This window comes from Microtus oregoni, unplaced genomic scaffold (genome assembly GCF_018167655.1).
Source record: "Microtus oregoni isolate MIOR12 unplaced genomic scaffold, Mior012 000014F_ref0000157, whole genome shotgun sequence".
Taxonomy (NCBI): Eukaryota; Metazoa; Chordata; class Mammalia; order Rodentia; family Cricetidae; genus Microtus; species Microtus oregoni.
The window spans coordinates 21,990,324-22,015,512 of NW_024543073.1; the positions used below are offsets into that span (position 1 = coordinate 21,990,324).

At 44.6% G+C, this 25,189-nt stretch overlaps 1 protein-coding gene across 2 annotated transcripts in view; it reads right to left on the bottom strand.

The window, feature by feature from the left end:
- The window catches only part of Arsb (arylsulfatase B), a 169,761-nt gene that overhangs the window by 121,992 nt on the left and 22,580 nt on the right, over window positions 1-25,189 (bottom strand). For both annotated transcript variants that reach the window (XM_041663582.1, XM_041663583.1), the window contains one exon: window positions 17,290-17,497. In XM_041663582.1, coding sequence (XP_041519516.1) covers window positions 17,290-17,497 — 208 coding nt within the window. The remainder of the gene's footprint in view (window positions 1-17,289; window positions 17,498-25,189) is intronic.

Sequence of the window (25,189 nt, forward strand, 5' to 3'; positions counted from 1 at the left end):
ACAACATTTTGGTCCTCAAGCATGGGGCTATACTAAAAGAACAACCAACTACACCAGACTGTTGTAGGTTTGAATGAGAATGGCCTCCATACATTCCTATGTTTGGATACTTGGACCCAGTTGGTGAAACTGTTTGGGAAGGATTAAGAGGTGTGGCCTTGTTGGAGGTAGGCTTTAAAGGTTCAAAGAATTCAAGTTATTCTCAGCATATTCTTTTTTTTCTCCTCCCCTCTTCTCTCCCAGTCCTCACCTCTGTCTCCTGCTTGTAGACCAAGATGTATGCTCTCAGTTATTCTTGCCACCATGCCTTTGCTCCACTATCATGGACTCTAACCCTCTAAAACTGGAAGCCTAATCAAATGCTTTCTATTGTAATTTGTCTTGGTCATGGTATTTTATCATACCAATAGAAACACAAACTAAGACAACCATGAATGTAATAGCTAGAATAGAAAGCCACTGAAATTTTCAAACTATTTCTGCTACTCGTCTCTTGGGGTTTTCAATAACCTCACTACAATTGTTATTTTTACTTATAAAAGAGATATAGTTATTTTTAATATACCTCAGAGAAGAAAAAAATGTTGCAGTGTATAAGAGGTGCATGTTATTGAATCTGAAATGTCCCCGATATGCTCATGTTTTGAATACTTGGTCTGTAGCTTGTAGCACTATTTGGGGAAGCTGTGGGGCCTGTAGGGAGTGAGATCTGGCTGGCAGAAGTCTGCTGATGGAGGCAGGCCTCTGAAGGTGGGATCTGTCTGTGTTTCATGTCTGAGCCTTTGCTTCATGGACGGATGTGATGTGGACAGCATCAGCTCCATGCTTCTGTCACCATGAACTGCTCCACAGTGTCTTCCCCAGCAAAACACACTGCATCTCTGAACCTACCCAGATGGATCTTTCCTCCATCACACTGTTCTTCCAGATACTGTGGTCACAGCTAGCAAAAGTAAACTAATACAGCACAAATACAGAATGCTAGACTAATTAACATTCTTCAATGACTGAGCTGCATAATATGCTTTCTTTGACATCTTTGATGTGGGATTCCCTTCTGTGTGCTGTGATTACTATTAATGAATAAAGAAACTGCCTTGGCTTGTTGATAGGGCAGGACTTAGATAGGCAGACAAGACTGGACCAAACGCTGGGAGAAAGAAGGGAGGAGTCAGGGGACACTATGGAGCTGCTGCCAGAGATAGAGTGCTGACACCTTGCTGGTAGGCCATGACCTCATGGTGATACACAGATTAATAGAAATGGGTTAAATTAATAAGTAAGAGTTAGTCAGTAAGAAGCTAGAGCTAATGGGTTGAGCAGTAATTTAATTAATACAGTTTCTGTGTGGTTATTTTGCATTTAAGCTAGCCAGTCAGCCAGGACAAACAAGCGACCTTCCCCCTATACATCTTTTTTTTTTTTAATTGAAAAAAAAATTTCCGCCTCCTCCCGGCCTCCCATTTCCCTCCCCCTCCCCCCATTCCTCTCTCCCTCCCCCCACTCCTCTCCCCCTCCCTCCCAATGTCCCAAAGAGGAGCAGAAGGAGGGAGAACATGAGCAATGAAGTCAGGACCACAAGGGGTGCACCCACCCACGGAGACAGTGGGGCTGATCTATTGGGAGTTCACCAAGGCCAGCTGGACTGTGACTGAAAAAGCATGGGATAAAACTGGACTCTCTGAATATGGCGGACAAAGAGGGCTGCTGAGAAGCCAAGGACAATGGCACTGGGTTTTGATCCTACTTCATGTTCTGGCTTTGTGGGAGCCTAACCAGTTTGGATGTTCACCTTCCCCCTACACATCTTAATCATTAGCACCAACACAGTTTGAAAGTGTTCTCAGAGTCAGAGCATCCCTGCTCAGAAATCTCTCCTCTCCTCTCCTCTCCTCTCCTCTCCTCTCCTCTCCTCTCCTCTCCTCTCCTCTCCTCTTCTCTCTCTTCTTCTTCTCTCTCTTCTTCTTCTTCTTCTTCTTCTTCTTCTTCTTCTTCTTCTTCTCTCTCTCTCTCTCTCTCTCTCTCTCTCTCTCTCTCTCTCTCTCGTTGTGTTTTGCTCACACCAGCATCAAACTCCTGAGAGCAAAAGATGCCCCTGTTCAGTCTAACAAGTAGGTAAGATGACAGGTGTATGCCACCATATCCAGATTTCTTTTTAGATTATATTCTTTTTGCAAATTTGTTATTAGTATTTTCTCTATCAGACAGAAATAGTCTTTCCCTCTTAGGCATAGAAAATCTTTTATTAAAAAATGGTTATTATTTTTGAGGAAAAATCTGATCACATCAAAGTAAACAAATTAAAACACTAAATTTCTCTCCAGAAGTTCCAAAATGTTTTTCCCTCTTCTACCTATACCATTTCTCATTCTCCATTGCTAAAACAACAGTAGATACCTAGGCACCACATTTTAACCCCCACAGTAGGCAGGCAGAGGCAGGTAAATCTCTGTCATTTCCAGGCCAACCTGGCCTACATATAGCTAGGGCTATATAGTGAGGTGGTTTTAAAAAATGGCTACCAAAGGGAGTGGTACTATCAGAAGGTGCGGCTTTGTTGAAGTAGGAGTGGCTTTGTTGGAAGAAGCGTGTCACTATGGAGGCAGGCTTTGAGATCTCCTATGCTCAAGTTACACCCAGTGAGACAGTTCACTTCCTGTTGCCTGCAAGCCGCAGAACTCTCAGCTCCTTCTCCAGCACATCTGTCTGCATACCGCCATGCTCCCCACCATGATGATAGTACTAAACCTCTGAAACTGTAAACTGCTACCTCAATTAAATGTTTTCTTTATAAGAGTTGCCATCGTCATGGTGTCTCAGCACAGCAATAAAACACTAAGACACATCATGAGTCTCAATCTCAAAACAAAACAACAAATAACCAAACCAGTAGGCACAGGCATGTTTCCTGGTCACGTTCCTCTCCATACTCTGAGCAGCCCTGAGCTGTGCAAACAAAGTGCATTGGCAGTGGGGTGCTGGACGGTGAGATCTGACTTCAATGATACTCTCAATGCACAAAACTGTTTCTAGAGTTGCTTTCAGAGACCATTTGTGAGCCTTCTAGGCAAACTGGCCTTTCTCCTCATGCTTCCAAACAATGAATAGGAAAAGCACAGTTCTCCCAGTCAGCATTACCTAATGGCTCACAGCCCAAATCTGCTGAAAACAAAGGAAGGTACCAGGGGCAAATTCCCGGGTGGGCAGAGGGAGCCAAGGAGGGAATGTCATACTTAGAGTCAGTAAGGGAAAAATGACAACTGCCTCTGAGGACCCTGCAACTCATTATCCTGGGAGACAGCCCCTGACGGTTCTCTCTGTTTTCTTGACAAAAAGTGCAGACTCGACTCCTGGCCTGTGGCAGAGATGTTTCACAGCCGCTGTGTGAAGACAGGCAACTGTGTTGGGGACCACACTCACTGCTATGAAGATCGGCATCACTGGCAGTCCCCAGAGCCTGCCCCCTCCGTACACTCTGGGGTTTTCTAACAACTAAGCCAAATCTTCTCACCTCCTTAACCTTGCCTGCCACAGCAGCCCTGTGGATTGCTGGGCAATTCTGATCCCTGTTGACGGCCACTGACTTTTAATGAATGGAGTCAATGACCACTTTTAAAGAATCTTCAACTGTTAACTGAGAGAGCAAAAGAAGAATGGAGATAGGCACGGTGGTGCACCTTTAATCCCAGCGCTTGGAAGGCAGGGGTGGATCTCCAGGATCAAGGCCACTCTGGTCTATGTAGTGAGCTCCAAGACCAGCCGAAGCTGCAAAGAAAGACCTGTCTCAAGAAGGAGGAGGAGGGGAAAGAGGGGGAAGGGGAGAGAAGAGGAGAGGTGGGGAGAGGAGGGGGAGAAGGAAGAAAGGAAGGAGTAGAAATCTGAGTTCTTACATTTTTTAAGTCTATGGGATTGCATTCTCTTCAATGATGTGCCCCTGCTTTAACATAAAAATGTTTAAAACTACTACATTGCTAACTTATTACTCTTCTCTCCTATGCTGACAAACAAGATGCTGAGTCCTGGGGGCATGTCTTATCTACTCTGGAGCCATGTGCTGCCGAGAAGATGACTGGCTCAGTCACCATGCTACCCTCTTCCCGTGCCCTACATTGTAGTGATTGTGAGCACAGCTTGATTAAGATCCCATGTCCTCCCTCTAAGCCGGCCTGATGCCAGTCTCTTCCCTGAACTCCATCATTAGCACCTGCCTCTTGTCCTAGAATCGAGTCCACGTAGATGTGAAGTTAAATTCCAAGTATGTCCACTATCTCCACTGCCCAGGACTCCTCCATTCTTTAGGAAGCACTGCGCTAGCCATAAGGGACAACATATAATTTTGTGCCCATTCACATTCCCTTTAGATCTTGTTGGAGGAAAGTTCATAACCTCAGACCCAGGAAAAGATTCCCATGGACAGGAACGATGCTTACGCCCCAGACGACCAACTGTGCCAGATAAGTTAAGAGACCAGAGCTCATTTAATGACAGATCTCAGAACCAGTTCCTTGTCTAAACCAAAATTACAAAGTCCTGCCTGTTAACTATGAATTCCTATTGCCTCCCCTAGTAAAAGTCTGATGACAACCTCCACGGAAACCAATCAGGCCACTTCCTTCAAGGACACAGAGATGATGTGTACCGTGCACACAAAGCACGTTGAGGGCTGCACCCCACCACTCAGCCTACTCCATTAAACATAAAGTGAAACCAACATGAGATTTGACAACGACATTGCATGGCCACCAATCTCAGAAACACCGTGTGCCATTCTCCTCAACCCACCTCCATTTATGATTTCATAAATCTGCAAGTGTCTGAATATGTCAGACCACAGGCTGAACTGGCAGGAGAAAGAGGTCAAAGGCATTTGGCAAGTTCCACAGCACTGAGATTACTTTTAAAGTTTGTTAAATTTTAGAAACAATTCTTTTAAAAAGAAGCAAAACCCTACCTAAGGTAAAAAGTGCTTTATGGATAGAGATGGAAAGGAGGGAGGGAGGAAAGGAAGAAAGGAAAGAAGAGAAGGAAAGAAGGAAGGGTTGTAAGAGTCCTCTTGTTTGTTCCTGGCTGCCCAGAAATAACCATAGAAACTGTATTAATTAAATCACTGCTTGGCCCATTAGCTCTAGCTTCTTATTGGCTAACTCTTACATCTTAATTTAACCCATTTCTATTAATCTGTGCATCACCACAAGGTCTTGGCCTACCAGCAAAGTTTTAGCATGTCTGTCTCCCGTGGAGGCTCCATGGCTTCTCTTGGAACCCGCCCCCTTCCTCCCAGCATTCAGTTTAGTTTTCCCCGCCTATCTCTATCCTGTTCTGCACAAGCCCAAGACAGTTATTAACCAATGGTATTCACAGCATACAATGGGGAATCCCACATCAAGGAAGGAAGAATATTCTGCTTCAAATTTTTTAATTTTAATTTTAAAAGTTGTTTTAGGTTTATGGTATTCACAGCATACAATGGGGAATCCCACATCAAGGAAGGAAGAATATTCTGCTTCAAATTTTTTAATTTTAATTTTAAAAGTTGTTTTAGGTTTATTTATGTGTGTGTGTTGCCTGTGTACCATGTGCATGCCCGATGCCTGAATGGTCAGAAGAGGGTCCTGGATTTCCTGGACCTGAAGTTAGTAGACGACTGTGAGACATCATGTAGGTGCTGAGAATTGAACCTGAGTTTTCTACAAGAGCCATCTCTCTAGTCCCTGTGCTCTTTAGTAGTTGACTAGATGTGGCCCATAATAAAACAAAACTACAAACAAGATCACAGAGATTTTAGTTGGTTAAGAGTGAAAAACCACCAGAAAAATAAATAAATAAATAAATAAATAAACCTGCAGTGCCAATAATCCCGAAAATATTTCCTCATTAAGAAAGCATGAGAAACGAGCCCTGTGAGGTTAGGGTTGCTCCGTAGGAGGGGAACAGAGCCTGTGAGGCAGAACTTTTAAGTCCAGCATTTTGTTGCTGCTTTGACCCAACTGCCAAAGTCAGCAAGAAAAGTAAGTGGGGAACCCTTAGAATACATTCCTGCTATTGTTTTAGGCCCGGTAGGGGGGATCTGATGCTCCTGCAAGCACTAGACAGGCCACAGCAAAGCCAAACACAGCAGGGCGGGTCCCAGCCAAGAGCCTCCACTTGGGTTCTCAGGCCCTCTCCTCAGGAAAGCGGCGGCTGATAATGTGCTGAGGAACAGCATTTGTGGACTTTCCTCAGCCAGCTCAAAGCACATCAGAAGGTCAGGTCACAGTGGCCTCTGCAAACCCCGCAGAGGAGAGGGATCCAGGATATACATGCCACTAGCTAGCCCTGGAACTCTCTTGTCCTTGGAGCAAATGCTTTCTGTATATGTATATACAGCACTACCATTGCCCTCAGGGAGAATCTGCGCAATTAGAGCCGAATGGGAAAAACGGCGCTCTGGGTGCATCAATAGCTAAAATTTAACCAATCTCAGTTTTCTTCCTTAAAAAATAAAAAAAAATAACAGCAGCAGCAACAACAAAACTATAGAGTAAATAAATGTGCTTTTTTATACTGTGGAAGAGATGAGGGTAAACAACGCGGAGCTTTTTGCCATTCAAAGGCCAGTCCCTGTTCCCACCCCCAGATGTACCTGTGTGTCCTTTACCTACTGTTAATAACGTCTCCGTTAAAAGATTCCAGACCCTCAGCACCTGCGGCCCACCCACTTTCTGCAGACTCATGAATCAATATCTCTTGGGTGTTCAGCCCTTTCTTCCTCTGGCTGCTTACACTGGGTTCTACACTGCTCACGGGCATTTCCACTAGGAGATGAAATCTGGAGTAGGAGAGAGGGAAGGAGGGCAGGTGGGCTAGGGGAGAACAATTAGCTCTTCAATTTTGCCACGGATTGGCAGTTAGAATAAAAGCTTGGAAAGAATGGCAAGATTCTCCAGTTTTCATGTCAGCGATAAACGCATGTTTTCTTCTATGCCGGTCCTCATCCAGTTCTTAAAGGTGGCTACATACAGGTTAGAAAGACGTTCTGCCCAAAAGCTGAAGAGCCTCACCTAGTTGTTTCGGCTCGAGTTCAGCAAGGCCTGTTCTCAGAGGGCATCCATTTCCAGGTGACTGAAGCTGTGCTCTAGTCCCCACGGATGGACATTAAGACCTCCGTGTCATTATCAGGTGGACGAACCCTACCGTGCAGGGAGGGAAGAGCCTAGGGTTGGGAGGAAAGATTAACCCAAGTGTCTACTTTGACATCATCTGCTCAGCCTGCCTAGGTCTGTTTCAGTTTTTCGATGATCAGGGTAGACTGGAGTGCCTCCTAACCCTCCCCAGCTCTAAGATTCTAGAACCCCACCCATCCAGGCAGGCCTTGTTCCGTTCCTATGAGCTGAGCTGAGCTGTGTGTACCTTCATATAAGACCCCACAGACACAGAGGCTGTCAGGCAGCCCTGAACTGGGTTCCACCTTCCACTGAAGAGTGCTGTGCATGGCTGCAGATTGTGAAGACCCTGCTCCAGGCACGAGGGAGACTGCAGCACCTGCTGCTGATGAGCTGGCACATGTACATCTGTGATGCTCATCGATTATTGGCTGTCACCACTGTCACTGTCTCCATGAGACCTCTAGAGATGACCATTTCTTTACTCTCCCTCTGCCTCTCAAATCTAGACATCCTCCCAGGTCCCATCTTTCTGTGAATCTTTCCCAGGCTGTTTCCATTTGCATTTTTCCCTCTCAGCTTCGAACAAAGTTTTCTATAGCGCATATTAACAGCTGTCGGGACCACACAATTTAGAACTTAGTTGTAGCACATCTTCTACTACTAGGGGCTTAAGAAAATGGCTCAGTGGTTAAGAACACAGGCTACTTTCCCAGAGAATTCTGCTTCAGTTCCCTGTACCCCCGTGGCACTCATTACCATCTATGATTCCAGCTCCAAGGAATCAGATGCCCTAGTCTGGCTCATAGGCACCAGGTATTGGGCAAGACATGCATGCAGGCAAAAGAGCCATACACATAAAATAACTTTTCAATTAAAAAGTTGTATAGCACTAATAGGTTGGGTCAGATGGCTGGTCTGATGTGGGTAATAATGGGAGCTCTCAAAAGCAGAACTCAGAACTTAGAATGTGCAATCGCAGAGATCAGGTCATGACCCCTGAGGAGATGAGGAGACAATGAGACCTCAGAGGACGGGGGCAGAAGGTCATGATTTAAAGGTGAGTTGATGAGTGAGTTGACAAGGGATGGAGTTGGGATGTTTCCATCCTCCACCTAACAGACTTTGGAATCACACCTCCAGAGAGTGCCAACCAGTGTACTTCTGGAAAGGGTTAACGGAGGAGGGAAGACACTCTGAATGGAGGCAACACCACCTGGTAGGCTGGGGTCCCAGGCTGGCAGGAAGACAAAAACAGACTTAGCACCGACTGGCATCCTCACTCACCTCAAGGGTTCCTTGAGGCTACGGTTCAGCAGCGACTCCTCAAACTAGCTCCTCATTTTCCTGGGCTCCCCTCTAGTCTACAGAATCCTCTCATGGGAACAGCCCTACAGTTATGTTTGGACAGGACTACCCCGTCAAGTAACGCATTCTATAACATTTCTTTGCAGGGTTGACAGGCATGTTAACGATCAGCCTGTTTGATAGGCTGCGATCTTGAAACACTTGCAGCTGCTGGAGGAGAACAGATGTGAACAGACCAGACACGTGTGAACAGGCGGGGCCTGGCTATTGGCTTTGCTTCAGCCCCTTCCTCTTATGTCTGTGATTTCTAGGTGACTACCTCTCTATATGTAATCTTCCTTCATCCTGACTCAACCTCCCATAAAGCTTGGGCAACGAAGCACCTCCTCAGAGGGAACTTGAGCTTCAAGTTCCGAGAGGACTGCGCAAAGGAGCCATTTTAAGTGTGACCTTTAAAATGGAACACAAAGGGAATGTGGAAAAGAGCTCCAAATGATTTGAAAGTTTCCTGCAATTTAGTCAATAAATATGCTCGGTTCAATATGACCGTCCATTAATTATAAACCCAGAGAAAGGCCACCATGCTATATGTTCACAGAAGCATGAAGACGTCGATTATTTCATGTTTCATCTGCTGGAAATTCAAAATATCAACAATACGATATTCTTTCATCTATTCAGTAACATAATAAAAACAGACAGTCTATAAACAAAGGATTGAGAGGCATCCTTTCCTTAGACTTGGATTGAGCATTCAGCGTCCCACCAGAGAGACACTAAAACCAAGACCAGAGCCCTGAACGTACACTGGTGGTTGTTTTCACTTGGTGATGCTATCAATAAATTAACACCCCTATGAATAAAAATTTCACGTGACCTGACATGCTCATGTGGACGCTAATATGCAAAATCTCAAGGGCTACCATGATCTAGAGGGCTCAAGGACAGCTCAGTCTCATCTCAGTTTTAATCCACCTACTGCTGCCTTCCTCCAACAGACACGTGTTCAGTGCACACGCCACTGCAGGGGGAGCGATGGGGTGGTGTGTGCAACCCACTTCATAGAACTGACAGCTCTCAGCTCTGTCAGACATGGCCTTGAAGATCTGGAGCGTCCCGCCATGCCGCTCTGCCTGTCAGGTGGCACATTCCCAGCACAGATTTCTACAATATTTGTAAGTCTGCCAACTGCACAGGCATTCTGAAAGCCACGGGGCAGCTCTCTATGGGCCACCTACCCATTCTGAAGAGAATTCTCATAAAATGCCAAGGGGACTTTGACGTCAGAGGCACTAGTTACGATTCCTTTCACACTCACATAGTTCTGTGAACGCTCAAGTGATAGGTGCAAAACTTCATATTCTGCAATAACTTACTCTGTCTAAGCATAAATGTACTGCTGAGCAGGCCCTGGTGGTCTAAGGATGATGTCATGGACAAGACCCCTCTGCGCGGTGTAGGGCTGAGCACCACAGAGCCTGCTCTGTGAACCGCAACTTCTCTGTAGTCAGGGCAGCAGCCGGGCCTGCTTCACACATTCCCGACTCCCCCAGTCTATGTCCCAAGTGCACAGTGAATCCATGGCCTGTGGCCCTACCGCCACACAGATTACACATACACTCGGCCAGAGTCTGCACCCTTCGCAGGTCTTTGCAAACGCACCCCAATCTCTGGCAAGACCTCCCCTGCACTGGAGACCACAGGTTGACAAGCTGTCGGCGTTGCTAGAAATAAAAATATTCTTAGCCCCAATTCTGCTATTTCTTAAATCTCTTGCAGCTCCATCTCTTACCCCCATTTTTGTCTTTTCACCCCTCTTTCTTGTCAGTCTCCTAAAAACCCTGCCTGCTTTTAATGTGCCTACACACACACACACACACACACACACACACACACACACACCGAGTTAATAGGGAGATTTGAGATTTGATCCTGCTAAACACTTGAGGTTATTTCCCCAGTGCTCACAGAGGCCAAGTGAATGAACAAATGGTCATTTAACAGACAGGGAAACTGAGGCAGAACCACAAAACTCATTTACAGGAAAGCTGGACTGGAACTCTGATAACATCATATCAGAGAAGGATTAAAAGGGTCACTGTGGTATAAAAACACAGCGGCACCTGTGTAAGGAGACAAACAGTATTTGCTTATGGTAAAATTAACCCCCTACACAGAAAGAGTGGCACGAGATGGAGCTGTGGCCAGTGGTAACCATGCCTGCATCAGTGTGAAACTCCCAATCACAGAAGAAAAAAAGTCCTGACCAAATCCATAACAGAATGACAGTAATCAATCTATTGTAACTCACATCAGTAGGGTCATGAAAAGCAGAATAAATAAGTTTAAGCTTGTCTTCTTAGCTTTAATGAGGAGCCTAGAAATGAGTACATTTTCTGTTTTAAGGAAATACATTTGCTCATTTTTATCTTATGTAGGTGGATTTTGCCTGCACGTGTGCACCATGTGTGTACACTGCCCACGAAACCAGAAAAGGGCATCAGATACTTTGGACCTGGAGGCTGCCATGTGGGTGCTGGGAGTAGACCACGGTCCTCTGGAAGAGCAGCCAAGGCTCTAACCACTAAGCAATCTCCCCAGCACCTACTTTTTCTTTAAGGGAAAGCTAGCTGGGAGAAGCTGAATGGTATGCTCAGTTGGTTTTTGGCCGGCACATATGATTAACGCAACCATTAGCAAACATCCCATCTCGTTTCTTCTTACACAGAGATCCCTCGTCCTTCTCTGGTAGCATGTGAACAGAGAACACAGTTCTCCTAGTGTGGAGGACATGTATGTGAACTTACACTTTGTCTATTTTTAGCAAGGTAAACTCCCAGGACCTGAATGAGAGTCACCTAAGATCAGCGGTTCTCAAATTCTCTGTACAAAATAATTATGTGCAGTATTACAAATTCCAAATCCCCCAATCTTGGGGCATGTGCTCACAAACAAACACACAAATAAATAAAAAGGCATTACACTTTTAAAATTAAGGCAAGATTCATAGGACATGAAGTTAAGCCACTTTAAAGGGCTGGATTCAGCAGCAGTTAGTATATGTGCAGTGTTGGGCCACTAACACTCCAGAAAATCAGTACTGTGATGGTCTTAAGATGATGACAGATAATGGCCACCTTAAGCCCTCAGACAAAGGTGACAAAGGATGAGATGTCTTGTGGACTTCTCTCAGATTATAAGGGGGAAGTTCAAGAAGAGAGCAAGCACCTCATGACACCCTAACCTAGAACCTGCCTCTCTCTGGCGTGGAGCACAAGCTGGACACCAAGAGGCTTGTGCATTTTGTGGTCTCTCTAACACATCCAACGCTGCACAAACTCTCAAGCGCTTACAAGGAAGAGGAGCGCTAAGTAGTAAGAAAACTGGGAAAGATGAACCACATGGTTTCAGCGCAGGCCCTCTCTTCTGGGGCGCAACCACACTGTCCTGCTCGTTACTAAATGCGACCTCAGGAAATAAACTGTTGAGAGCAGCAGAAAACCCTCTGGAGAAAGAAACGCAAATTAGGTTTCTCCTTAACGCCAAAGCCTACGTGAGACTAGCTGTTCTGGGAAGAGCTGGCGTAGACATGTACAAGATGACACTGTTTCTTTTTTGGACTCTCCTGGTCTAGTTCAGTGGTTCTCAACCTGGGGTCACGACCCCTCAAAGATCACTGGAGAACACATATGTTTGCATTACATTTCATTAACAGTAGCAACATTACAGGTATGAAGCAGCAATGAAACAATTTCCTGGCTGAGGGTCACCATAGCATGAGGAGCCAACCATATTACAGAGTCACAGTGTTAGGAAGGTTGAGAACCACGGGTCTAGCTGATCAAAAACCAGTTCTCACTCCTGAAGTTTAGCAAGTAGAAAGATGAACCCTAATGAAGGGAGTCCAGGCTAACGTCTTGTCCTTTTGACTGTGACGAACACTGCTTCCTTTAGCCAATATCTAGCTAAAAGCAAACAGAGAAAGATGGGAACTAATCATAGCTCAGGCATGACAATAGGAAATAGCTTATAATCCTAGAATCATGAAAGTTTCACAAAGTTTAAGGCCAGGGATGCTGGACTGAGGAAACAGGGCTAAACTGTGCTACTTGGTCTCTGGACGTGAGCCACTCTGCCCATTTGAATGGACGCAGGAGAAAGGCTAGGAGTGCTAATTTTGCACATAACCAAAGAAAGAATTATTACCTCTTTACCCTTATATATGTAGTTAAGAGGTCTTGATCACTTCTAGAAGATGGGATGGGAGGAAGGAAGGGTTTCCTGGGCTATTTCCAAAAGTAAAACATTAATAGAATGGAATTGACGGGAGTCAGGTCATAGTGACCTGGGCTGGTCTCTGTGCTGGTCAAAGGACCAATGGCCAGAAGGGAAGGAAACGGCTTCCCCTGGGTGGAATACACTTCACTCCTAGAGGGCCTGGGAACCCAGTGAGCTGTGTCTATCAACCTGACCCCAACCACAGATGTGGGACAGAATTAGCCAGGGCACAGAGAGATGGCCACACGTGCTGTGCACATAGACTGCACATCACTACATTGGAAGAAAATTGGCAATGATTTGGCATAAAAATAAAAGCTTTAAAGTTCTCAGAAAGATTTGAGAAGAGGTTGGCTTTGGGAACTGATGCTCAGAAAGCCGAGAAGGAGATAAAAGACAAGGAGATGAGCTAAAGGACAATCGATAGGTAATTAGATATTGATCCCAGTAGACCTGAAGAATTCTGGCTGTCTCATGTCGGACATGTAGCTAATCTCTCAGTTTCTTGAAGTCGGGGTTCTTTCTTTGATAAAATGGAGACTGGGAACCAGCTCACAAAGGAACCTTGCTGCCCCACTTCCATTATGAGCAAGGGCAGCGTAAGTGGAGGCAAACACTAGAGGGTGCCTGGGTGTGCAGTCAGGACTTAACACAGTGATCACTCCTACTATGAAACCAGGCAGAGAAGGGCACGGAGCAAGGAAGGGAAGGAATGCAAAGATATTAAAAGCACAGTCACAAATAATCTCCCCCAGAAACACTAATGGACAGAGCCAAAACAGCAGAACCTCCAGCTGGTAACACATAAAAGACTGAGGGAAAGGACAGAACACAGGAGGGACAGAGGGGAGAAGACAGAAACACAGGAGGGACAGAGGGGAGAAGACAGAAACACAGGAGGGACAGAGGGGAGAAGACAGAAACACAGGAGGGACAGAGGGGAGAAGACAGAAACACAGGAGGGAGGGAGACAGACTCGGTGGGGGAGGACAGAAGTACAGGAGGGAGGGAGAGAGACTGGGGAAAGACAGAAAGCCAAAAGGGGATAAGAAAAGAAGCTGGATTAGCAATCCAACCTATTAAAAGTTTGATTTCCCCCTCCCCAATTCAAGCAGACCAAAGTCAGAGAGCTAAATATGGGAAACTTTCCTGGGATGGAGAATCATCTGAAGGTGTGATCAAGGCAGGCACTGTATCTCAGGGAAAACTAATCTGAAACATTTGGAGGCTCATATCGAGACATAAGTAAGGAAAAATGTAAACTATGGAGATAACCTTTAAAGAGCCTCCTAAGAAGGCTCAAGGGACTGCCCATTACTCCAGATCATAGAAAAGATGGGAAACCATCCTCATTATTTTGTCATGGGATTCAACCAAGACAGCAAAGCCTGCCAGTGAAAAGGAAACAACCCCACTCCCACTGTGAACTGATGTGAAAATCCTAACTAAAACTTCACCGAATCAAATTTAGGAGCATTATTAAAATGTCTAGACATCATCAAGCTGCATTTAGCCCCCAAAGCAAAGATGACCTAGGATTAATACATCTGTTAAGACATCATCATATCAGGAAACAAGAGCCCTATTATAGGGTGATCACCATGTTTGCAGTGAAAAGCTTCAAATATTATTTTTGCTAAACTGAATAAGATGTTCAGATGTTTATAAAATGTTCAACTCTATTTTAAAATACACCTATCTGAAATCATGACACAAAAGAGACATTGATTTTTAAATATTTTTTCATTCTCATATATCACACAAAAAATGATTCCAGCTCTTCCCAGACATCCTTGATACCAATATTATTATTCCTATGAGAATCACTGAGATATGTAACAGTTTCCAGAGTAAACATCTTCACTTCTGAGCACTCTTTAGCTCATGAGTAACATATTAATCCATATTCAGGAAATCACTCTCCAGAAACCGTGTAATCATGATCTCTACAACAAGGCTTGAGTTTTTTTTTTAACTTATAGTCTCCAATTTTTGCGGTCATGAGGTCATTTCCAATGAATAATTGATAAATTGATGTTGAGCTTCCTGGTCTCCTTTCCCGAGTGTTTTTAGACTCCAAGGCCTTCAACACCAGATTGATCAAAAATGCTATAGAGGGATTTTTAAATGAAGTAAACTGAGGTTGACCCCCAGATTATAAGACACCCTGTAAAGGGATACAGATAAGATGTCTTTCTTCCTTTCTTTTTTGTGAAAAATATCTTATATTCAACCCTTATCAATATAGGAAACACTTAGAAAACTATAGTATTTAGATGGCATTAAAGCAACCACACAAGCTGCTCACACCAACCACCGACTCACTGTGCCCTGCCCAGCTCCTTAGCAGCCTGTCACTGCAGCCCACCGTGGAGACAGTTCTGCTGTGTCAGGAGTTGGAAGAGAACACAAACATTATCAACTCACCAGGGATGGTGATGAATACATACAGTCCAGCACCGAAGAGGCTGAGGCAGGAGGACTGAGAATTCAGACCAGCTTGGCTATATGGCAACAAGATCTTGTCTTACATAAACAAAGATTGCCATCGTTGAGGCCAGAAAATGCTACGGAGCCTGAAACAGAAAGTCAGAACTGCCCAGATATGGCGGTGGAACCATGGGCTAAGTATTAACTTCTTGGGGTCTCGGTCTCACATTTGCAAGACGAGGGAACAGTCCTCAGCAAGTGAATTGCTGTGAGGGTTATTTGAACTAAACATGTGAGGCTCTTGAGATTGTATACAGTAAATGCTCAAACACACTAGATTTGACAACTATACTTAACTAAGCACAAAGCAAAACAACAGAACAACAGAAACAACTATGAGGCCAGCAAGATTAATTCTTCGTCACGTTGCCTCACCCCCAGCCCCCACTTTCAGTATAGCTCACTGGATGACAAGCTCTGATCTCACAGAGTTTCCAATCAAAGATTTTGGTATTAGCCAAGGTCAAAAGGATGTGAAGAATTAACTCACTTGAAAGCCTGACGAAAACAAAAATACAAACATACAAAAAAATCTTTTAAAATAGAGAATGGCGTGAATATGGTAAACGTAATGATGCATATACATACACGTATCATATGTGTACCAAGCACATGTATATATATATTAAAGAATAAGCTTCTACATCTATAAAGAAAAAAAAACCTTAAAGAAGTGGAATTACCAGGAAATAAGAAAGAGTTCTTGGTAGTTTAAAAAAAAAATGGTGAATGAGATAAATTCAACACCAAGTTTAGAAAAGACCGGTAAGTAAATTTTTCAAACAGTAAAAGAAATGTAAAGAAAACGGAACAAGAAACTAAGAGCAGAAGACTGATCAAGTAAGGAAATATGGGGATTCTGCAAAGCGGGGAGGAGGGGCTGGGTTGTCTAACAATCCCAAAGTCCACGATGAGAAAAGCTCCATCACGGTACGCTCTGTACGTCACACAGAACATGCCGCCTGCGTGTTCAGGACAAGGAGCAAGCAAAGATGTCCACCCAAGTCCCACTGGAGGGAAGTTCAAGAAAACCACTTCTGGTGGACGACGGGAATCATGAACAGAGAGATTTCCGCCCAGAAAGTCCCTGACTCCATGAAAGCGGTCTTCAGTCAGCTCAGGGGCTGATGTTGGACTCTCCTGTCACCCTTTTCTGTACTAACTTTTCCTCGGTGAATGTGTGACTTTTATTGTCAGAAAAATCAGTTTAATACAAAAAATCCTATGCTCTGAGACTCCAGTGGGCGGGGGGTCCACAGACGTGATGTGAGCCTGTTCCACCTGACTGGAAGTCAGAGAGGTTGAGCTTATTCTTGCTCTTTCAAAGTTTTTGACCACAGGTGTGGCTACAAACAAGAGATCCTGACCTAGAGTGTGGCTAGTTAGGATTTTGCATAGAGAGGTGGATGGACTCCACCTGGACCAAAGGTGGAGGACACTTGGTCCACTCCTTAGGTCATGTTAATGAAGTCTGTTGCCTCCGCCTCCCCTAGAGTGAAAATAAAAGTGGGTGGGTTCAGTATTCACCGAATTTCCCTCCCGATGCTGTTCTGTGTTTCTGTCTCTTTCATGTCTATATTCCTTTTGCTTAATAATTCTAATCCTCATGCTCCTACCCGGGAACATCCAAATTTCATCGAGGCTGGACCCGGACACTCTGGCCTAAGTTTAATTGGCTCCTTTTCTCGTCTGTCTTCACAGTGTTGCAGCCTGTATCTGCCCAGACACAGCCCTTCAGTTAGCAACAATGGCAGTCACAGAAGATGGCTGGCCTGGCGAGGCACTCTGGGGACTTGCCATCCTGATGCCCTGTAGATGTGTGATGCCTACTACTGCACTCAGTGAGTGCTGGTCTTTGAGCACACTCCTGGTGTATCCTCAAATATTAACTAAAGGAGACGAGGTATGTAATTCTGTTTCCTTATTCACATTGCGACTGCGGTTCCGCTACCATAGTTAGCTCCTATTTTCATAAGGAAATGCTAACTGCTCCGATCTGTTTTCATTCCGCCTACCGAATGCCACATCCTAGGCTTTGCCAGGAGATGGATTGCCCTACTGGCAGACTGACCTGTGGAGAAGATGAACACCGTGTTGTTCCAGAGACCATGGTTTTTCAAGGCTGCGGTGACATTTCCCACTGCTTCGTCCATGAGGGACACCATCCCTGCATAAATACGTCTGTGCTTATCTTGGATAAAGTCGTACGGCTTCATGTATTCCTCAGGGACCTGAAGGGGATCGTGGACAGACTGGAGAGCAAGGTAGAGGAACAGCGGCTGGAAAGAGAGTTTGGAGACAGCAGTTAAAAGCAAATGGAGGCTTTCGATACAAAACATGAGACAGTTAAGATTTATCGGTTCGTATCAGTAATTTCCATAACCTACAGAGGGCTCCAAAAGTATCTGTGAACCATATCTGTGGTAAAGAACCCACATCCAGAATACATAAAGTCAACAATAAAAAGCAACTTAGTTCAGCACAGAAAATTTAAGTAGGTATTTTTCCAAATATGTAACCAATGTTCATAACCAGGGGACTGCAAAATAAAACTGCACTGAGACATTAATTCATGTCCATTGGGATGCTTAGAGCATTGAAAATAGTACGCACTAATGTTGGCGAGGCTATGGGGAAATCAGAATTCTCAGCTGCTCTTGTAGGGAATGTAAGTGATGGATGCAGACCCTGAAAAGCAGTGTGAAGGTTTTAATGTTACACAGCTGCTTTACAACCTGGCCTTCCTATTGCAGAAAACCATGAAAACACATGCGCATGTAAAATGTACATGGATGCTCCTGAACCGTTATTCGTAGTGGACAAGAAGCAGGAAAATGCAAATGTCTGCAAATGGATGAATGGATAAATAAATTCAGAATAGTTTAGTTATGGTGCATACCAACAATGCAATCAGTGACAAGACAGTTGGGCTTTGAAAATATGAAAAGAGCCAATCAGGGACCATATCTTGCATTGCTAAATTGACCTGAATATTCTGAAGAGGTAAGTCTACGGAGACAGAAACTAGGTGAGTGACTGTCTGCGGCTACAGGGAATTCTGGGATGGAATGATGATGAGGTACTACTAGTGGGCAGAAATTACCCTCCAGTGATGAAATATTTTAAAAGCAGACTGTAATGATGATCAAATACCTCTTAAGTTTCCTAGTTAACTGTGTACTTTAAGTGGGTGAATTTTACACAATGCCAATTACGCCTCGGCAAATATGTTCAAAGATGACAAAGGATCCAAAACATAACATGAGAAAAGACACTAGACTGGCCAAGTCCAGGCACCAGCCAAGGTGTAGATGGGGACAGAACTAAAATTCACAAGGCACCTGCCCAGTGGTAAGAGTGGGGTGTTGAAATCTCCCACTATTAGTGTGTGGGTTTTAATGTGTGATTTAAGCTTTAGTAGTGTTTATTTTATATATGAGGGTGCCCTTGTATTTGGGCATAGATGTTCAGTATTGAGATTTCCTCTTCATAGATTTTTCCTGTGACGAATATGATGTGTCTTTCTTTGTCTTTTTTGATTGATTTTGTTTGAAGTCTATTTTGTTAGATATTAGGAAAGCTACACCTGCTTATTTCTTAGGTCCATTTGATTGGGAAATTTTTTTTCCCAACCCTTTACTCTGAGGCAATGTCTTTTTCTGAGGTCGAGGTGTGTTTCTTGTATGCAGCAGGAAGATGGATTCTGTTTTTGTATTCAGTCTGTTAGCCTGTGTCTTTTTATAGGTGAGTTGAGTCCATTTATATTAAGGTGTATTAATGAGCAGTGTTTACCAGCTCCTGTTATTTTAATTTTTGTTGTTGGTGATGTTATTATGTATGTTTTCCCCTTTTTTGGGATTTGATACTGTGAGATCATCTATTGCCTGTATTTTTGTGGATGTAGTTAATGTCCTTGAGTTGGAGTTTTCCTTCTAGTACTTTGTGTAAGACTAGGTTTGTGGCTAGATATTTGTTAAATCTGGTTCTGTAATGTAATATCTTGTTTTGTCCATCTATGGTGACTGAAATATTTGCTGAGTGTAGTAGTCTGGGCTGGCATCCTAGTCTCTTAATGTCTGCATAACACTTGAAGGTGGTGACCTTCTGGCTTTCACTGTTTCCAGTGAGAAGTCAGGTGTAATTCTGGTAGGTCTGCCTTTATATGTTACTTGGCATTTTTCCTTTGCAGTTCTTAATATTCTTTCTTTATTCTGTAGGTTTAGTGTTTTGATTATTATGTGGCAAAGGAACTTTTTTTTGGCCCAGTATATTTGGTGTTCTGTAAGCTTCTTTTATCTTTATGTGCATTTCTTCCTTTCAGTTGGGAAAGTTTTCTCCTATGGTTTTGCTAAATATATTTTCTGTGCTTGTGAGTTGAACTTCTTCTCCTTCTTCTATCCCTATTATTCTTAGGTTTGATCTTTTCATGGTGTCCCATATTTCCTAAATATTTTGTGTTAAGCTTTTGTTAGATAATGTTTTCTTTGACTGATGAGTCTATTTCTTCTATTATATCTTCAGGGCTTAAGATTCTCTCTTCCATCTCTTCTATTTTGATGTTTTTGCTTGCATTTGTGGTTCCTGATAATTTTCTCATAATTTCTGTTTTATATCTCCCTCAGTCTGTGTTTTCTTTATTGTCTCTATTTTGGTTTCCAAGTCTTGGACAGTTTCTTTCATCTGTTTGAATGTTTTTTCTTGGTTTTCTTTAAGGGATTTGATGATGTCTTCCAATTTTTTGTTTGCCTTTTTCTCCATATCTTTGAGGGAATTTTTCATTTCCTCTTTAAGGGCCTCAAACATTCTCCTAAAGTTATTTTTAGGTCATTTTCTTCTGCTTCATTTATATTTGGGTGTTCATGTCTTGCTGTTTCAGGGCCACTCGTTTTTGTTGGTGTCATGTTGCTTTTTGTGCTGTTGAGTATGTTACCTTGTCTACCCATCTTTTCTTCTGATTGGTGTAGTTGGGGTTGTGACTCTGGTGATCAATCTTCCAGGTGCCAGTGGATCCAAGGCTCAGATGGTTGTTCCTCGTGGTGCAGTCAGGGCCATGGTTTCAGTCACCCCGGAGGTCACTTGGTGTTCCCAGAGGTCATTCGGTGCTCCCAGGGGTTGTTTGGTCCTGCTCCCATAGGGGTTGCTTGCTTGGGTCTGCTCCCACTGAGGTTCCTGCCTTGGGCCTGCTCCAGTGGAGGTAGCTAGCTTGGACCTGCTTCTTTGGAGGTTGCTGATTCACATCCAGTCCCACAGAGGTCTCTGGCTCGGGCCTGCTCCCTCTGCGGTCACTCCCTTGTACCTACTCCTGTGGCTCTCCCACCTTCTTTTCTTAATGTAAATTTTAATGTAGACTGTCTCATGTCAGTTTGATTCTTGGAAGCAGTCAGAACCCCAAGAGGACAGAAGTGAGTCTGTCCGCTCCTAGCCAGACCACTTGCAGCAAAATAACAACCTATTTGGTGAAGGGGATAAAGGGGAGAGCAGCCTATCCCCAGCTAGCAACTAACCCTGAAGACAAAAGCAGCAGAGCATGGAAAGCTCTTGTTGTTTTGCCAGAGAAAAAACGTGGCCTGGGGAGATGGCTCAGTGGTTAAGGGTGCTTTCTGCTCTTGCAGAAGACAGAGTTCTGAGCTGGGTCCATAGCACCCACATGGGCCAGCTCACAGTTTACTGTTACTCCAGCTCCAGGGAATCCAATGCCCTCTTCTGACCTCTGCAGGTACCTGTACACAAGTACACCACACACACACACACACACACACACACACACAGAAAAAAAATCTTAAAAAGAGAACACGATTCTGGAATCAATATTAAAGGGATTCACAAATTCTCAGTGTGGAACAAATTGTGCTTCTTTTTGTTAAATATTGAAAAAAAATTTGAGCATCAGTCTATAAATATTCCTTAGTTGCTAATGATACGACCATCACTCTTAAAGGGCTACAAATATAAAACCACAAAGACCACCATATTGTTAGCAATCTGACTTACACTCACTTAAACCTTAGTGATGGAGCTAAAGCTAGCCTGTCAGGTGACTGTCACATGCAAAAGCCTCACACCACTTGCTGACCAGACCATAACTTCATAACATACAAGAATAAATATGTGTATTTTTTGAACAACAACAAAAATGTTGTCTTTCCTTACATTTCATCAGGAGCGGTCAAGGGCAGTTTGCTGTGGGGTAAACAGCCCCACACCCTTGCACAGCTCTGGGTCACCAGGAGGACACAGTGATGTGCAATGCTGTCCACTTCATGAGGGTGGAACCAATGAAACACATTTTATGTGCTTCCCTATTCCCCCAGGCCCCATGTCTGTCTGTCCTTCCCCCACCACCCATTTTGTTTTATTTTAAGACATCATCTCTCTATGTAGCCCAGCTTGACCTGGAACTTGCTATGTAGACCAGGATAGCCTCAAACTCACAGAAATTCACCTGTCTCTACCTCCCCAGTGCTTGGATTAAAGGTGCACACTACCATACCCAGTCATTTTATACACGTGTATAACACTATAAATCAAACTTCCAGCTCTCAGGAGTACTTTATTTATGAACAACCAATTCTCAAACATTACTAAACGGAAGTATCAGTATACTACTTTTAAAGATTCTTTAAAAAAAAATCATGTATTTTGCCTGCATGTATGTCTGTGCACCATGTGCATGGAGTACCCATAGAGGCCAGTAGAGGGTGTCAGTTCCCCTGGAACTGGAGTTGGTGTTGGGAACTGAACCCAGGTCCTCTGCAAGAGCAGCCAGTGTTCATAACTACACAGCCATCTCTCCAGTCCCGCTGTACTGTTTTTAAATTTCAGGGGGGGAATGGTAGTTTTTAAACTACATGGTTGCCTAATGGAGGGAGCAATTATCTAACGCCGTCTCCAACCACCATCAGGACCCTGCCTGCAGCCACTATGGAGTCCTCCAATGGAAAGCTGTACCCAGTTTCTCCACACCTGCCAGCTGCAACCTCCGCTCACTGCTCAGAGCAAAGAGCCAGCATCTGGCGATGGGTTCCTTACAGGTCTACAGACCTGAGGCCTAGCCTGCTCTGGCCTTGGCTTTGGAGAGGGGCCATTCTCACCTCACCGACTCTGGATTCACACGAACGCCCTGCCCCACGTCAGCCTCCACCCATCTCTGTTTATGTTGGAGCCCAACATGTCCTTGGTATTCTCTCAACTCCAGACTTGTGTTCTGATCAACTTAGCCAGTCCTAACTGTGACCCTTTCAAGTATCCTAAGACTATAAAATGAAGTCCCGGTTGGGAAATCATGACTAGACATTTGAGTATCACAGAAAACCCAGACCTAGCCAGCAGAGCTGTTCGATGCTAATGGCTCTTTCTCCTTTCTAGTATGCGCCATGGCTCCTCGGTTCTATACTCCCAACATCACCACGATGGAGAGAAATCACACGTCACTGAGGATCAAAGTCTTATTTTTATTACTTTATAGGTTTTCCTAATTCAAAGTATGACTGGAAAAACGTATTACTTTTTTTAAAAAAATAAATGTCACTACTGGGGGCTGGAGAGATGGCTCAGAGGTTAAGAGCACTGACTGCTCTTCCAAAGGTCCTGAGTTCAATTCCCAGCAACCACATGGTGGCTCACAACCATCTATAATGAGGTCTGGTGCCCTCTGCTGGCCTGCAGGCATACACACAGAATACTGTATGAATAATAAATAAATAAATAAATATTTAAAAAAAATGTCACTACTGTGAGAGTCCCCTGACATGGAGGAGAAAGGACATCCCTTCCTGATGCGTGTACAGCCATGAGAAATGTCCCCACTCAATAGCGACACAACAGCTCTATCGATTTTCTCCCTCAGCTGCCCCTTAAAAGCAGGGACATTTTTAGTTGACTGTGGACACTTCACGCGAATTCCTTTAATGACTCCCATCTTAGAACGGATGCCATGCTACAGTCTATAAATGTCGCCTGGCAGCCTAGCGCGGAACCAGGTTAAACCTTGTAAGAGATCTTACAAAGGTGCCGCTCCCAGAGCCATTGAGAAGCACCGGTCTTGGAACCTGAAGCTGGCAGATGTGCAGGACCTGCCTTGTGAAAATGGTTGAGCTGCCACTGACTACCGTTTCCTCGCCTGTGCCTGTGCTTGGGGACACTGGGCACCTCAGACACTGGCAGGGAACGTCCATCTCCCATCTGCTCATTTCGTAACGCGATCTGTGAGCGGTACCATGCTGACAATACCCTCCCATAGCATGGGAGCGCCTGAGGCCTGTTAGCGTCCTCAGTTCCGGTGCTTTCCCCGCCAGCCCAGTTTAGCCGCCCACCCACAAAGAACAGCTTCTGCACAGCTGCTTCCTCTTAGCTGCTCGATGTCACGAGGGCACCGGGAGACAATACTGTTCGGTACACATTTCTAAACATTTGAGAGAACGTTTCCCTTTCTTCACAGACACAGTTGACTAGAGATGTCAGCATGAAGCTCTTAAAAACCCCAAGTGAGGCAAAGCTGAGATGGTCACCAGGAAAGATTCCCTCATCCTGAGTAAGAGGAGCCAAGACAGAGGCTGGAAGCTTCTATAGCAGACAGGGAGTCGTGAGGCGGTCACTAAGGCTGAACAGGTGTGCAAGCCAGAACCTTCGCCAAGACCTGTGCTGGGTGCCTCCAGACAATGATTTTTTATTGTAGGCAGAGTATCCCTGTGGCTTAGAGTATCATGAGGTCAGACTGTGAACCTGGGCTAGGTAATTGAGAGTGCCCTGAATAACACGTCATGGAATCCTAACTACACAGGCTATTCACAGTGACAGCATGGGACAATCTCTTGAGACGAGGTGACAGAATACTGGCGACACAGTCCTGCCGGGGACAGATCCCTCACAATGTCTGACATCATCATTTCTTACAAGTGTCCCGGGAGAGTCTAATATGGTGTCGAAACTGGAACTGCAGAGCTGAATATGAACTGGGTTTCAAAATCTCTGCCCTCAGATACTAGCTGGGAGCTAGGGACGCTGATTAGGAAGAGAGCTCACGTTCTGACGCTGCCTTCCAATGGCCCTGGGACCTTGAACAAGTCTCTTCGTTTCTCCAAGTCTCTTTGCTTAAATAAAAGTGGTGTGCCTTCCTCAAAGGATAACAGAACATTTATTTAAAACCTGACTTTGAATTTTTTTGGTATGAGGCCATGCTTATAAAACGCCACACACACAGTTAAGAACTACAGTACTGTCAGCGAGGAGGGCCATGCTAGCGAGACCTCCTCCATGGAATACAGGCTCTTAGGGGCTCCTATTGTCCTCAATTTCGTGCCTACCCCACCACTCCTGGCTTAGAATACCCACCCACAGAGAACCCTTTCACCTAGCTGCTGCTTTCCAGCCATTTATTGATCCATGAAGTCATCAAGCTCGCCAACTATCTTAGTTTAAACCTAGACTGAAAGTGTGCCCGTTTCTAAACGTTCGAGAGAACGTTCCTCTTTCTTCCTGTTGCGTGGCAGACACAGTTGCCTGGAGATGTCAGCACGCCACTCTTAAAAGACCAGAGTGAAGCAAAGCTGAGATGGTCACCAGGGAAGATCCCTCATACTGAGTAAGAGGAGCCAAGACGGAGCCTAGAAGATTCCATTCCAAACAGGGAATCACCGGTAGGTCACTAAGTCTGAACAGGTATGCAGGTCGGGACCTTCACATCGCCAGAGACGAAGCGCAGCGGCAGGACCTGCGCACTTTCTGGGCTCCTCCGTGTTGGGCAGGCTCCCACCGCAGGACACTCTGTGTGAGTGTGTGACTACATTCATGAGGACACTCTTTGAGCCCAGTATCTGGCAACATAATTTCCAAAGCACTTGGACGCTAAGTCCAGGCAATCTGGGTTTAAGGCTAGTCACAGCTCTCTTTCACCTGTAGCTGTCTGTGCACGACATACCCAGTGGCTTCCTTAGTTACCTGTGAAAACCGATCTAACACGCATTTGAATTTTT